The 14980-nt window shown below is 40.3% G+C and overlaps 1 protein-coding gene across 2 annotated transcripts in view; it reads left to right on the forward strand.

The window, feature by feature from the left end:
• Window positions 1–13611, forward strand: part of LOC125425993 (zinc finger protein 318-like) — a 63958-nt gene extending 50347 nt beyond the window's left edge. The window contains exons 6-7 of one of the 2 annotated variants that reach the window (XM_048483983.1): window positions 9475–9529; window positions 13462–13611. In XM_048483983.1, the coding sequence (XP_048339940.1) occupies window positions 9475–9485 (11 nt within the window). In that variant the 3' untranslated portion in view covers window positions 9486–9529; window positions 13462–13611. Of the gene's footprint in view, window positions 1–9474; window positions 9530–10870; window positions 10909–13461 lie in introns of those variants that run through there. The other variant, XM_048483992.1, reaches the window with a different exon arrangement.
• Window positions 13612–14980: the final 1369 nt, after the last annotated feature.

Consider the following 14980-nt stretch of genomic DNA (forward strand, 5'->3'; position numbering starts at 1 on the left):
CGCATACATGAAGAAAACAATGAATAGTTCTACACAGGCAGAAGCAGAGACTAACACCAAGAGCTGGAAACTCCCAGCCCAGGCACATAGCCAGGAGCTTCGAGCAGAGGCGGAAAAGACCAAGGAGACCCGATGAACAGCACTAACATCACTCCCTGACATTCCACCTCCTAAGAACTCCTCCCCTCTGGCTTGTTAGGAAAAGCTCTTATGAAAAGCAGTGACCAGTATAGGGGTGTGCACATCTGTAGCATAGACCCCACTGGTCATGGCCGGTGGGAAACCCCACCCAGGGAACAAGATACTGCAAGCGTTTGCGATGCAAGCGAGAGTCCAGAATAGCGTCAATTTCGTAATGCTTCTGTCCAACAATCAGAACCGGATTCCTGAGGGCATTCCAGGGGCCGTGTCATGAAATCTAGAGCCCATTTAGGCAAGCTGGAATGAAAAAACAAGGTGGGTGCTAGAATGGATTTAGAGCAAGTCCAACTTAGCAGTCCGCATGTATTAATCACATGGACAATTTTAAAAAAAGGACCAATAAATTTATTCCTGTAAGTTTAGAGTACTTATAGGGCATCATGAAATTTTAGGTAGAGAGGATACACCTGATCACTCCACTCACAAGGGAAGGCTGACAATGTTTATCCGCCTGAATTTTCTGAGACTCCTGGGCTTTATGCAAGGCAGCTAAGATAGGCTCCCAGCCCTTGACAATAGATCTAATCCAATTGATCCAGTTCGAGGGAGCTGCACTGGATCCAAGAGCTAAGAGCGAGGAAGCTTGGCTACAGGCAGAATGGCCAAAAACTACCTCCCGAATGGGTTTCCTGAGTAGTACTATGGACTGCATGATTGTAAGCATATCTCCCATAAATGAAGCGTTTCATTTGACCCCAATTATCCCTGATAGTGAAATTAGTATAACAACGTGAATTACTGTCTGAAAGTCTAGTTCATCCATTCAGATTGCCCATCAGAGATTGAATGTGATACAGGTGAGAAGATAAAGACCTATTCCACCCCTCAAAGGGGTCTAGAAATGCTTTCCAGGAATTTTACTTAGAGGACGAGTTGGAGACTCTGTCTAGAAGTTCACTTTGCAGCCATGGTAGGAGGAATTGGTCGAATAAAGGTATAAAATGGGCTTGTTTGAAAAACAGATCAAACCACACTCACCCTTAAAGCAGAATTACATTTACCCTGACTCTCAGGGAGATCAGTGATAAAATCCATAGAGAGATGACTCTGCACCCTTGGAAATGTCCGGCCCAGGGGAATGGGTTGCAAAAAAGTCCATGGGGCTTTCAGGAATGGATTTTGGCTTCAGCACAAACAGGGGCAACCTCTAACATAGTCCCTCAATGTCCTTATAGACCGCCATACAATTGTGGCAGCTTGTGATGATGCCAAAGGCTATCTTTGAAAAACCAAAATCCCTGCAGATTTAGCATCATGGCTAGCAAAAATGACCGACTTCTGAAGATTTGGAGGTACATATAAACATTCCCCTTTCCGCCACAGTCTCTCCCACAATTATAAAGATTGGGCCCCCTCCTCCAAAGGCAAGGACTCCTCCCCGCCTGAAGAAACTCCTGCAAAAGAGGTGAGGCATATTCAGGAAAAGCCGTAGGTGGAGAAGAGATGGTGGGGAAGCTGACTCAGAGTTGAGCACACATGCTTGAGCACGGGTGAGGGGAATACCCAAAGTGCAATGGAGTAAATTACAGCACATGGAATGGTGCATGTAAAGAAACTTCAGCCCAGAAGCGGGGCGTGACAATACATCTGCCAAAATGGTTGGTTTTACGGGAAAGAAATGCACTGCTGAGGCTGGGCTGGGAGAAAAAATCCAGCCCATCTAAGTTGTTTAAGCTGACATTTTCCTGTGGATTTCGAAAGGGCCGGTAATTTTTTAAGTGCAGTGGATCCAAACTTGGAAAGGTGGGCAACTCCCTCTGGCTGGCAATAGCAGAGAGTGCTGAGGAGCTTGCTCTTAATAGCTGCTGTCTTTACTGGCCACCTACAGTTCAGTTCAGGACTGGAAAACTTTTCGGAGATGTATGCGCAAGGGGACAATTTGCCATCAGGACCCCTCTGCAGAAGGGCTGGCCCAAGAGCTTCAGAAGCATCCACATGTACTACAAATTGTAGGTCAAGATTGGGATGGACCAAAATAGGTTCAAAAGTAAAGGTGGTTTTTAGATGCTGAAAAGCATGTTGACAGTCAGCAGTCCAATTGGGGGGGGGGGGGCCTGGGAACCTTTGCCTTTGGTACATAATAAGTCAGTTAATGGTAGTGCCAGTTGAGCGAATTGTGGAATAAAGTCCCGATAAAAGTTTGCAAATTCTGAAAACAATTGGAGCTCCTTACGGGTGGTGAGGATGGGACAATTCACTTCCGCCTCTATTTTAGCAGGGTCTATCTCTAAACCTGCAGCCAAAACATAATATCCCAAAAAATCCAATTTATCCTGATGAAAAGCACATTTGGATACTTCACAAATAAAGAATTATCCAGCAGTGTTTCAAAACAGTACGAACCATCTCTATGTGCTCCTGCTCACATGCCTTGAGTAAAGGAGCACATCATCCAAATACACAACAACTCCTTTAAACAGTAAATCCTGTAAAACTTCATTGATTAAAGACATAAAAGCCCCGGGGGCTCTGTGTAACCCAAAAGGCATTACAAGGTACTCAAACTGACCAAACTTGGTATTAAAAGCAGTCAAATATTCATAACCATCTGCAATCCGAACTCTGTAGCCAGTTTTTTCTCCCCTCAAGTCCAGCTTCTTGAGTGAAAGAAATCCAGAGCTTGGGAGGCCAAATCATTCAGAAGGTGCATTTAATCCAAAGGGCAAGAGGGTAATTTATTGGATGCCGACTAATTGCATCTGAAACTCCTATGAAGTCAGTAAAGCACAAGCGTAAAGAGCCATCCTTTTTCTTGACAAACAAAACAGGTGCAACGTAAGTGTTTCTAGTTGCTTTCCTCGTGATGCACCTCAAGTGCAGCCAGATTTCCTTTATCCAGGAGAATGCTCTCTAACCCTCATTTCCTCTGAAGGAACTCCGTGCGATAAAATACAACTGTTAGGCAGTTTAGCCCCTGGGATTAATTCAATCTTACAGTCAGTGTCTCTGTGGGGAGATAATTGGTCACACTCCCGGTCCTCAAACACTTTGGAAAGGTCCCAATACTGTGTAGGCACATCAGGGATTTCAGGAAGGTGACACCCAAAGCTAAAGCAGGAATGAACATCTTAGGCGGCTGCCCTTCATGCATGTGGTCCCCGCATGGTGAAGTGTACAATACGAGAAACCCATCGAATCGTGGGGTCATGAGATTCCAACCATGACATGCCGAGGACAATCGGGTGACACGCTACTGGGGCCAATATGAAACTACGGTGTTCCCAATGTTCAGCACATTGTAAAAGAACTGGTTCAGTCTTAAAATGAGCCAGACCTCCCCCAAGAGATACCATCCATTTCGTGAATGGGATTAGAAGGTTTAAACGAGAGGGACTTAGTTGCTTAATCAGAGTTCCTCCTGCCACTTATTCAAGTATAGAGCAAAGCAATGCTGAACACCCTATAAGGTCCTTCCAAGAGCCTGAGCCTGAAGCAGAGTGTTTCTTGGCAGGGTTGGATAGCTTAGTAAGGAGGGTAATGGGGGCGCCACCTTCACTCAACACGTCCTTAGGGGGTTCCATGGATTCAGGTACAGCTGTCAATTGACCAATTCTTCCCGACTCCTCTGCCTCATCAAGGAAATCAATTTCTTCCGCAAGTTAGCGCCTTTGGATGATCCCTGGGATACAAGCTTGGTTTCCCACAGCACATTTCCATGGAGGTTGAAAACATTTGCCTTGCGTCATAGACATAGATCCACGGAGATGGGTTTAGGATTTCCTTGGAGCAGGAAGCAGCCCTAATGACCGGCCTCGCCACAATACAGACAGAGCCCCAGCCGGCGACGCCTCTCAGAGACCATTTCCGTCGAGGATGCAGGTGTGGTAGTGGTGACTTTCTTGACCGGAGGTGGAAACTCTGGACAGTGGAGGCTTAGATCCCAACCATTTAGAACCGTTGAGCCTAGCGGCAATAACACTGTCTACTTCGATCCGCATTCTGCAGCTGTTCGCAGGTGTGCGTTGTTCGCTGACTGCCCAACTCATGATCTCAGGGTTACAAGCGTCCAGAAAAAACATCTTGGCACCAACGGAATCCTCTGAGAGTGCCAGCCACGAAGATGCAGCCCGAAACATCAGGAGAGAATGCTGCTAGAACGGGGGTAGGGAATATAGGCTCTCCAGATGTTCAGGGAACTACAATTCCATCAGCCCCACCAGCGTAGCCAATCAGCTCCCTACTACAGCATGGCCACACGCATATGCTGGTAGGGGCTGATGGGAATTGTAGTTCCTGAACATCTGGAGAGCCGCAGGTTCCCTACCCCTGTGCTAGAACATGGCCATACAGCCCGGAAACCAGACAGCACCCCAGTGATTCCGGCCGTGAAAGCCTTCGACAATATCTTGGCTTTCATTCGGTCGGGCCAGTGAGGAATCTTGCTTCCAAGAGCCCGGAATTGTCGAGCGAACTCTGCAAATGGCTTGTTGCCTTGTTGAAGTTTTTTGAGCACCTTCTTGGCATTGTCACTTGCATCACGATCCTCAAAACGTAAACATAAGCCCTGCAGGAATTCAGCTATGGAATTAAGTTCCTCAGCATCCATATCAAACAATTCCACAAACCATTCAGCCGCATCTCCATCCAACACCGACCCGATATCACGCACTTTCCCCCTCTTGGATCGGTGCATGTAATCATATTCTTGCATATGCGAGTCAAGCTGCAATATGAAATAGGGCAACTTAGAAGCAGTCCCATCAAAACGAGTTGGGATATGTGGGCGAGTAAAACTGCAACTTGGAAGGGGCCCCGCACGTTGGTCCTGGGTCGGTTGAACGTGACAACGCACCACCGGGTCCCGGTGTGACTGCTGAGGGGGTTGAACTGCCAGCAGCTGGGAACGTGGTGCTTCCTTCTGCCCCTGCGTACGGTCTGTGGTAAGAGGCTGGCATTCCAAATGCAATTCCACTGCTCTAGCTATCATTGTAGATCCGCGGCGGTGGCCCATTCACGAGCAGTGTAAAAGAAATGTCTTATTGCTGCAGTGCTCTGGTTGGCTGCAGAAAAAATGTGACTATAATGTACAGTCCATTTCAGATTGAACTGGAATCAAATGCCTAATCAGTTAAAGTTTTTGACCTGTTCAATATGAATCCCATTAATGGGCCATGTTGTCGGTTTCCATGATTTGGAGAAGACCATGATTTTGGTCTTCTCATAGTTTATTGTGAGTTAGTTGAGATCACTGCTTATTGCAGCTGGCTAAGGTGCTTGAAGAAGTCGCTTTCATCATCCCTACTCATGGTTCAGGGAAAAGTAGGAGTTGTTAATCATCGAGGTGCTTATATGGATAGTGTGGCTAGAGGAGTACAGCCCAGAATATGGAGGTGGGCTGCTTCGACTGGAAGATGCGTCGGGAGATCGCACAGAAACAGGTTAAAGAGCAACCTTGTTTGATGCCTTTATTTGAGTTATTTCAGTGGAACAAAGCCCAGAGGAGTTGCATCGAACACTGCATGTAGTCGAGGTGTAAAGTTTTTGGATAAAATAAACGGTTCTCAATGCCTTGGTCCTTCAGCTTATTCCAAAGAAGTTGTCTGGGGATAGCATCAAAAGTGCTCTTTAAGTCCAGAAAGGAAATGTATAGCCTGTTGTTCTTACTTTTGCCGTATTTCTCAGCAAGGTGTCTCAGGACCACACAATGATCATATGCAGAGTGGCCTTTGATGAAGCTGATTTGCTCAGGGCCTAGCAAAGGAACAACCCATTCTGAGAGTTTCTCTAGGAGGTGGTTTGCATACAGATTCCCGGAGATGGATAAGAGGCTAATAGGTCTGTAATTGGAAGGAATGTCGGGGTCTCCTTTTTTGAAGATTGGGATAATCGTGTCCTTTGTCCATGCTTGAGGGAGTTGGCCGTTATTATTGATTGTGGAAAAGAGAGTGGCTAGGATAGGGGCCCAGTGTTCGGCACAGTTGATGAAAATCAGGAAATAGACCGTTGGGCCCGGGGCCTTTCCGCGTTTAAGATTTCTGATTAGCCTCAGAAGTTTGTTGGTAGTAACTCGCAGCCAGCTAGGTGATGCCTCCAGAATAGATAGCTCGGGTTCTGAGAGACTGGATTTTGGGTCAAAAAAGATCTTATTGAAATAATCATGCCAAGTTGAAGCAGAGATGGAGGGGACTGGATTAGACATAGTAGGATTGTGAGGGCAATCTTTAGAGATGAGGTGCCAAAGCCATTTAGAGTTCTTGTCATTGGTTGCAGCAATCAGATCGGCCCAATTTCTATGATGGAGTTGTCATTTCTTTGTTATCAGTAATTGTTGGAACAGGATCTTGGTTTGGAGGAATAGGTCATAGGAAAGTGTAGAGGATTTGTCCAGAAGAGTACGATGGAGCGCTCGAAGGTGTGTTTTCATTTGAAAACAATTGGCGTTAAACGATATTCAGAGCGATGGTTGGATTGAGTGCCTTATGAGGAAGTATGGATTTGATCTGGGAAGACAGAGACTCAAAAATCGTAAGTGGCACTTTGGAAGAGGAGTTGGTCAAGTTTTGATTAAAGTTACTATTAATCCAGGTAATTCGGCTTTAGCTAGGGCGTGTTCACACTTGTAAGACCATTTGGTGCAAGAGATATGTGTGGGGGCCTTAGGCCCCAGGTGGATGGTGGATTGAACTGAGTTTGTTCCACTCTGGTGTCCTTGAAGCATCAGCGAGGAAAATAGCTCCGATAAGACCTGTTAAACTTTCTTCTACCCTAACTATTCGTAATCATCTGTAACCTAACTTAAGTAAACAACTGCCCAGCCGACTCTCAAGCACTACTCAGACTTTTTCTCAGGCTATAAAAAACTGATAAGAGAGAAGGAAGAAAACTCTCCTCCCTTTGCTAAACAAAAAATAATGGCCTTCTTCCAGGTGCCAACAGCTAATCACTTTGATGCTCTAACAGGAAATGAGTTAGAGACTGAAGGTGAATATTTAGTTAGAAACACAACAGAGAGAGTAGAAATCAGAGCTTATCCCAGCAATATAACAAAAAAGTCCAATGAGCCAACCAATGCAGCCAAAGGGATAGACAGTAACAACAAAGAACCGAGAGACCGGCAAGAACTCACCAGCCTTCTGTCACTCATAGTGGTGACTGTAGAATACATATATAAGGAACTCAAGTCGTTAAACGACAAAATGAACACAGTCATTAATACTAAAGAACACGAGAGTAAGAAGGCCAGGCTGTCAGTACATATAGAGTTGCAGCCCAGAGCTGCTAAGATCACTGCCGTTAAAGACATAAGCTCCAATTTATACCAAAAATGCAGCAAAGCAGTAAGCCCTTGTAATCTGATTCTCTCTCTTAACAAAATCTGCCTAACAATATGCAAGCATAGAGGCACAATTCCAGACTGGAGCAAACTCACCCTCGCTAAGACTCATCTCAGAACATTACTAAAAGGGGAAATTAACCACGTCACCCTGCAATCAGTGGAAATTTTGGATCATGGCACTCAACAACAAAGAGTGCTGTTAACCTTTAATTCACACAAAATGCCCTTATTGCTCCTACGCAATAGAGCCCTGCTGGTGACTAAGGGCATGTTCTTGTCTTGGGTTTTTAAAAACACCTCCATTTGCCCACTAATTTACAATACTACAACTGCCCCAAAAAGAAACGTACTAAGACCAGTGGAGGAAAATTAAGAGGAATCCAATAAGTCCACCAAACTATGTGATAAGACACCTCCCCCTGTTAATTTGGTGGACCTGACAAATTCCCCGATTGCTCAGAAGCCACACAGTTCCCAGGCTGGGTTGGAAATTCAAACTCAAACCTTGGAAGAAATCCTATTAGATCCCTCCCCGGTTTCGACTAACCAAGAACAAGAGGGTATTATGAATAGATCCGAACTGCCAAAGCAGGAAACAATAAGGAGCAGAAGGGTTTCACCAACCAAAACGAAGTGCCCCCATCATAGGGACATTGTTAAGGTACTTCAGTTTTCTACTGTGTTAGACTCCTTGGCACCAGAGGAATACATCAATAAATCTCGAACCTTAAAACAGGCTGGTAGTGACTTGAGAGCTGAGCCTCCCTATGATTCGGAAGTGGACATATGGTCAAACCAGATCTTATCTAACACCCAGTCTTGCATGACTATAGGAAAATCGTGGGCGCAGGAACTAGCTGAGCTCCAACACACAGCCCGCCCACTTTCCATACTAGATCCCAAAGAGTCCCAATCACCACATGCGAAGCTGTTTGTTGAACCTTCCACTGATGTGAATGGATGCATATTTCACAACTCTGAGGATGACCTGCAGTTTCTCCGTCTTCTGGTTCCATTTATGTAATTTATTTATTTCTTTTTTAAAAAATATACTTTATTGAAGTTTCAACATAATTCAACATAGATTACAGGTATAAACAAGAATATTGTACGTAAGAAAAAAAGGAAAGAAGGAGAAAAAAACCCCTTAACATTCTGATTTAAGAATGCAGTAATAAATTGTACGTTTTACGTTACATTCATGTAACTATATTTGTTTCCATTTACTGCCATGTTTGCTATTATCTAATCTATAAAGAAAAGAGAGAAAAGAAGAACTACAAACTTAAATAAAAAAAATAAAAATAAGGAAAGAACCCTGTCCCCATCACCTCTAGTGGGTGGACTTCTTGAACAAAATTTATCGCTTAGCTTGCGATTTTAACAGTTACTGCTTATATATCAAGTATGTAGTATATATGCATTTATCCTTGAACTATTACAAATATTTCCTTATACCTAATCTTTGCCATCCAGAAGTTTTTCTGTTTTCTAGGAAATAATTTATATTCTAATTGACTAATTTTAGCTTCATACAATACAATATATCTTTCCTTAATTTTAACCTTAACTTTCACTGTAGTGACTACTATAATGACTACTGGTTGGTATTTATATACAACTTATTGTTCTACAGATTGTATCTTTGTTTAATGAACAGTTTCCATTGGTCCCATTTTGACTTGTCTTTCGATGCGTTTATATTTCTTGATGGCATAGTGATCTGCTGTGATAAACTATCTACGATATGGTATTCTTGTACTTTGTGGATCCATTCTTCTGTTGAAGGTACAGTTGGTGATTTCCAATAAGTGGCTATCAGTAATCTTGCAATTGAGGATAAATAAAGAAAAAGGTATAGATTATATTTTGGCAGTTGCATTTCAGCTATTACCGGGCTTAATAGATAGATTTCTTTAACCATTTTGAAATTTATTCCCAAGATTTTTTGTGTATGTTTGTGTATGGTTTTCCAATACTTCTTAATTTTTTTACAGGACCACCATGAATGTATGAAGGAGCCGATCTTTTTCCCACATTTCCAGCACAGGGGTGAGTAATCTTTATACATTTTAGCCAGTTTTTGTGGGGTATAGTGCCATCTGTAAAATAGTTTGATATTGTTTTCCCTGAGAGTGGTACATGGTGTAAAAGTATAAATGGTTTTCCAATATTTTTCCCAATTGTCTATTTGAATATTGCATCCTATATTTTGTGCCCATTTGAACATAACCGGTTTTATTGTGTCTTGTTCTGTTTTTTGTGTTAGTAAGATTTTGTATATCTTACTGGTTTGTTTGTTTTCTTTATAAAGTAGTATTTTATCCAGTTCGTTCTCTTCAGTAGTGATTCCCCAGTATTTTTTATCGGATTTATAAAAATTATGTATTTGTTCGTATGTATACCAGTTACAAATGTTTTCTCTTATATTTATATGTTCTCTGGATTTGAAGATTATTTCACTATTATTTTTTATTGTAAAGTCTTTATAGGTTGGCCATCTGCCCTCTAGGTTATTGTCTTTTAATTGTAATGCCTCCATTCTTGAAACCCATAGGGGTAATTTATTGTAAAATATTTTTTGGTATTTTCTCCATATTTTTAATAGTGTCTTTCTAATGTGGTGGTTTTTAATTACTGTGGTTTTGGAAATTTTTATTTTTTGTTGTGGCCACATTTGGTTATGCCAGCCAGTTGGGCATCCACAACTTTCTAAATTTATTAACTTTACATTTTCTAGTTTTATCCAATCGCCTATCCATTGTAGGGCATTTGCATCGTGATAGAGTTTAAGATCTGGAACAGCTAGTCCACCTCTTGTTTTTTCCTCAATCATGTTCATTTGCTTAATGCGAGGTTTTTTCCCGTTCCAGATAAATTTGCTTCGTTCTTTGTTCCAGTTTGTTAAAGGTTTATCTGTCTCTATTAATGGGATGTTTTGAAATAGATGCATTAATTTTGGGAGGACATTCATTTTAATTAGGGATATTCTTCCGGATATGGAGAGATTAATTTTATTCCATTTGGTCATATCTGATTTTATCTTATTCCAGAGGGCAAAGTAATTATTTTGAATTAAGTTGTGATTGTTCCCTGTGATAATTATTCCTAAGTATTTAAGTTTTTGTTCAATTTTAAATCCTGATAGTGCCTCCAATTTTTCATTTTCTTTTTTGGTTAAGTTTTTAGTTAGCATTTTTGATTTGTTTTTGTTTATTTTTAGGCCTGCCATTTCACCAAAGCTTTTTATCTCTTTTAATAATGTCGAAATATTATCAATTGGTTCTTTAATAAAAAAAATATCATGTCATCTGCATAGGCTCTGGTTTTATATTTCTTCCCTTTTAGTTCTATTCCTTTAATATTGTTGTTCTCTCTGATATTATTTAATAGAATCTCTAAGGCCAGAATAAACAGTAGTGGTGACAGCGGACAACCTTGCCGTGTACCTCTCTGTATGTCAATTTTCTGAGAAGTTGCGTTGTTAAAGATGATTTTGGCTGTTAGTTTTGAATAGATTGCTGAGATTGCATTGTGAAAGGGTCCTTATTTCTATACAATTGTCTATTTGGTCACCTGAAATATGTGTTGGCAATGAACAAACTATTGCCTTGACAAAATTCTATGAGTCGCTCTCCTCTTCATTTCATGTTTCTAGCCTAAATCCGCCAACAATATTTGATTCTGCTTTGCTTCCTACTTTTGCATTCCAGTCATCCCCTTCAAGGGTGGGTGGTTAATTAAATCTAATAAAATAATAATAATAATAAAATAATAATATCATCATCATGTCTTATTTAGGTGTGTGATCAATTTGTCCCTGGACATTTGCATAAAAGCATTCAATTTCTTTCTCATTGGCATCTGTAGTTGGGGCTTTAACTGTAATGATGGTCAAAAGTTGTTTCATATATAGCCAGCTGACGGGCATAATAGGAAAATTTGCTAATGCAATAAACTCCATCTATAACACGCAAACAGCAAATATAATTATTAATGGAGCAACATCTAGAAAACTACATATTCAAAAAGGAACCCGTCAAGGCTGCCCACTGTCGCCATTGATTTTTAATCTAGCATTAGAATTATTGTTGGAGAAATTACGTAAAAACCCCTGCTATAACGGAATAAAGGTTAAAAAATCATGCATAAAATTGAAGGCGTACGCAGACGATATAGTATTGTTCATAGATAACCCGAATCAGAATTTAATACCTACTCTTAAAATTATTGAAGAATACGGTCAAAATACTGGATTCGTACTGAACAAAAATAAGACAAAAATGTTAACATTTAATATAACATCAAAGGAAAATAAGAGCTTAATGGAAAAAAACAACCTTCAAATTGAAAAAAGAGTCACTTATCTTGGTATTCAGATAGAAAACAATAACAATCATTTATTCAACAACAATTACAAGATAAAATGGAATGAAATAAAAAAAGACTTAGCAAAATGGACCAATATACCTATGTCTATATCTGGGAAAATAAAGTTGATAAAAACCATGTGTCTACCAAAGATACTTTTTTTATTTCAAAACTTACCCATTATAGGTACCTCGAAGATCATAACTGAATGGATCTGTTAAACTTTGTATGGAACAACAAGAGGCATAGGATTAAATATTCTTCCCTAATTGAAATTTTTTAAAAAGCAGGTTTCGCATATCCAGATCTCCAATCATACGGTGACGCAGCAACTCTATTATGGATCAGAGACTGGATCATGCTAGAAAACGAAGAACTCCTAGATATAGAAGGTTTTAACAATAATAGAGGGTGGCACGATTACTTATGGCCCTTAAATAAGGGCAATACTTTAACATTTAAGAACCATAGAGTCAGGAAAGCATTATTAGAAGTCTGGGACAAATATAAATTCACATTATATCATAAACTGCCCTATTGAGTATCAAGAACAGAAAGTAGCCTAAACATTCAAAACGCAAATAATAAACCCTGGTTAACGTATGCAGAGACATTATTATGGTCTCAAGGCAATACTGTACTTAAAACAAGAAATGATATTATAATGGGGCAAGAAGAAGTTCATTGGTTTACATATGAACAAATAAAAGCACAATATAAACAAGATATTAAAGAATGGGGCATAAACAAAAAACTTAATGAATTGGACAAAATATTGCTAACTGAACAAAAGAAAAAATTAAGCCAGACATATAAATTACTGTTAAGTTTGATATTGGAAAAGGAAGATGTAAAAGACGTGATGGTAAACTGGGCACGTGACTTTAAAAAAGTAATTACCTATCAAGAATGGGAAGACACCTGGCAAATACACAGTAAGTTTTCAGCAAGTTTAGAACTGCGAGAAAATTTTCTAAAACTGTTCCACCGTTGGTACCTTACTCCTTCACAACTGGCACAAATAACTAAGGATGCTAATTTCAAATGCTGGCATTGCCACAAAGAAAAAGGGACAATGATGCACATTTGGTGGACTTGTCCCCAGATAAAAAATTTCTGGAAAGGGATACATAGCAAGGCAACTCAAATACTTAACATATCAATTGAGTTTACGCCGGAATTATATCTCCTAGGGATAGGATTGAAAAAAATCCCTAAACTGTACCTGGAACTTTTTTGCTACATGACTACTGCAGCTAGAATTAAAATTGCTAAAAACCGGAAAAGCATACAACTACTGTCAGTTGAAGACTGGCTGATGACACTGTCTGATTATATGGAATTGGATAAATTCTCAGTTATTGTTAAAAATATACAATGGAGTAAATTTCAGACTACTTGGAAAGTATATTTATTATTTCTGGAAAAGGAAAGTAAAAATTCAATTCTAAGCAATTTTGTGTTAACAGAAAATTAATGTATATATGTAGATAAAAATTTAAATATAAATACATATAATGAGATAATAGATGATAGATTATTAGAGGAGTATTATTGATTTGTAGACTGACGCTTGTTTGATGTATGATTGTTTTCTTTTTTTAATTCTCCAGATTCAGCTAACTCGATGGGGAAGCTCGATATAAGACTACTGTATTTCTGAAAAGGGAAACCTTAGAAAGAGTTAATTTTGTTAATTTTATTAATATTATTAAACTAAACAGATCAATGTTGGTATGTTAGTGAATTGGTTAAGGTTATATGAATATGTTTATTTCACTAACAACTGTATATTGTTTCTTACTGTTTCTTATTCTATGTAATACATGTTATATAATAAAATACTTTAAAAAAACTGTAATGATGGTTAGGTTCATGGTTTTTCCTTGAAGTCTGTTATTATTTGGCCAGACTGCATGCATGCATGACTGCATTTATTTATTTGTTTGTTTGTTTGTTTATTTAAAGTTTATACTGCTCCTCCCCTTCCAGGCTTGGGGCAGTGTCTAATATAATAAATAGATATCTAATAAGTCATCAAAACTATCATGACCAATTTAAAACTATACAAATTCTAAATGGCGATAAAGTAAGTACATCACACTGGGTGGTGGATCAAAATAAAACTGAACAGTTCAATAAAGATCTATGATCCTATATGCCAATTATTAAGGGTCCTGCAGGGCTCCTGAGTCCTCACTCCAGCAGGAGCATTATCTCCCACTCAGAGTCAGGGTCATATAGGGAGCCAACTGCTTCGCTTGGTGGAGATAGTAAAATGCCATGCAAGTTAAGGAGGCATCAAAGAACACACCTAGAATTGATGGTCAGAACAGTCACAAGCTAAATCCCATCAAGAATTGGCTGCTTGTGTACTCCTGCCTGTCCTCCCCCCTCCCCCCACAGCTCAGCCACAGGACATCCGTCTTAGTTGGATTTAACTTCAGCCAGTTTTTTTTCCCATCCAGTTCATCACAGCCTCCCAACAACTGGTCAAAACACTCAGGATGGTATCCAGCTGATCATCTATCATCAGATACATGTTGGTATCATCAGCAAATTGATGACAACTCAGTTTGAACTCCCAGATCAATCCAACAAGAGTGTGCATATAGATGTTAAATAGTATTGGCAAGAGAATTGCTCCTTCTGGGACACCACAACCCAACCTAAACAGGAGGAGCATGGCATGTTCAAATGAGCCTACAAAACATGCTCTTTCCTCTAAAGAGTGTTTTATGTTCTGGAATTTTCTAACTGTGAGGACTGAGTGAGAGTACTGAAATTAATGTTCCAAGCCTGATGGAACCCAATGTGTTTAATCCTTAAGCCAGAAAAATCTTAAGTAACAAAACCATCTAAGTGTATTTGAAGAATATGTAAACTTACTGAAACTGACCAAACTTATTTGAGGCTGTAGGGGTGAGCCCGCGAACCCAGCAGAACCGTAGAAAGAGCGCCTGGCATGCCGGTGCCGGCAACGGCCTTCTGGGCGCACAAGCTCCCCCACCCCCCAGTCCCCCGTGAGTCACAGGTCATGAGATGCCTGACTCACGGTCACCAGATGTCCCAGACAAAGGGACAAAGGAGGCTCTTGCCCTCCAGGTGTGGATTAGACCCAGACGTGGATGC

Source organism: Sphaerodactylus townsendi, linkage group LG01, assembly GCF_021028975.2.
Source record: "Sphaerodactylus townsendi isolate TG3544 linkage group LG01, MPM_Stown_v2.3, whole genome shotgun sequence".
Taxonomy (NCBI): domain Eukaryota; kingdom Metazoa; phylum Chordata; class Lepidosauria; order Squamata; family Sphaerodactylidae; genus Sphaerodactylus; species Sphaerodactylus townsendi.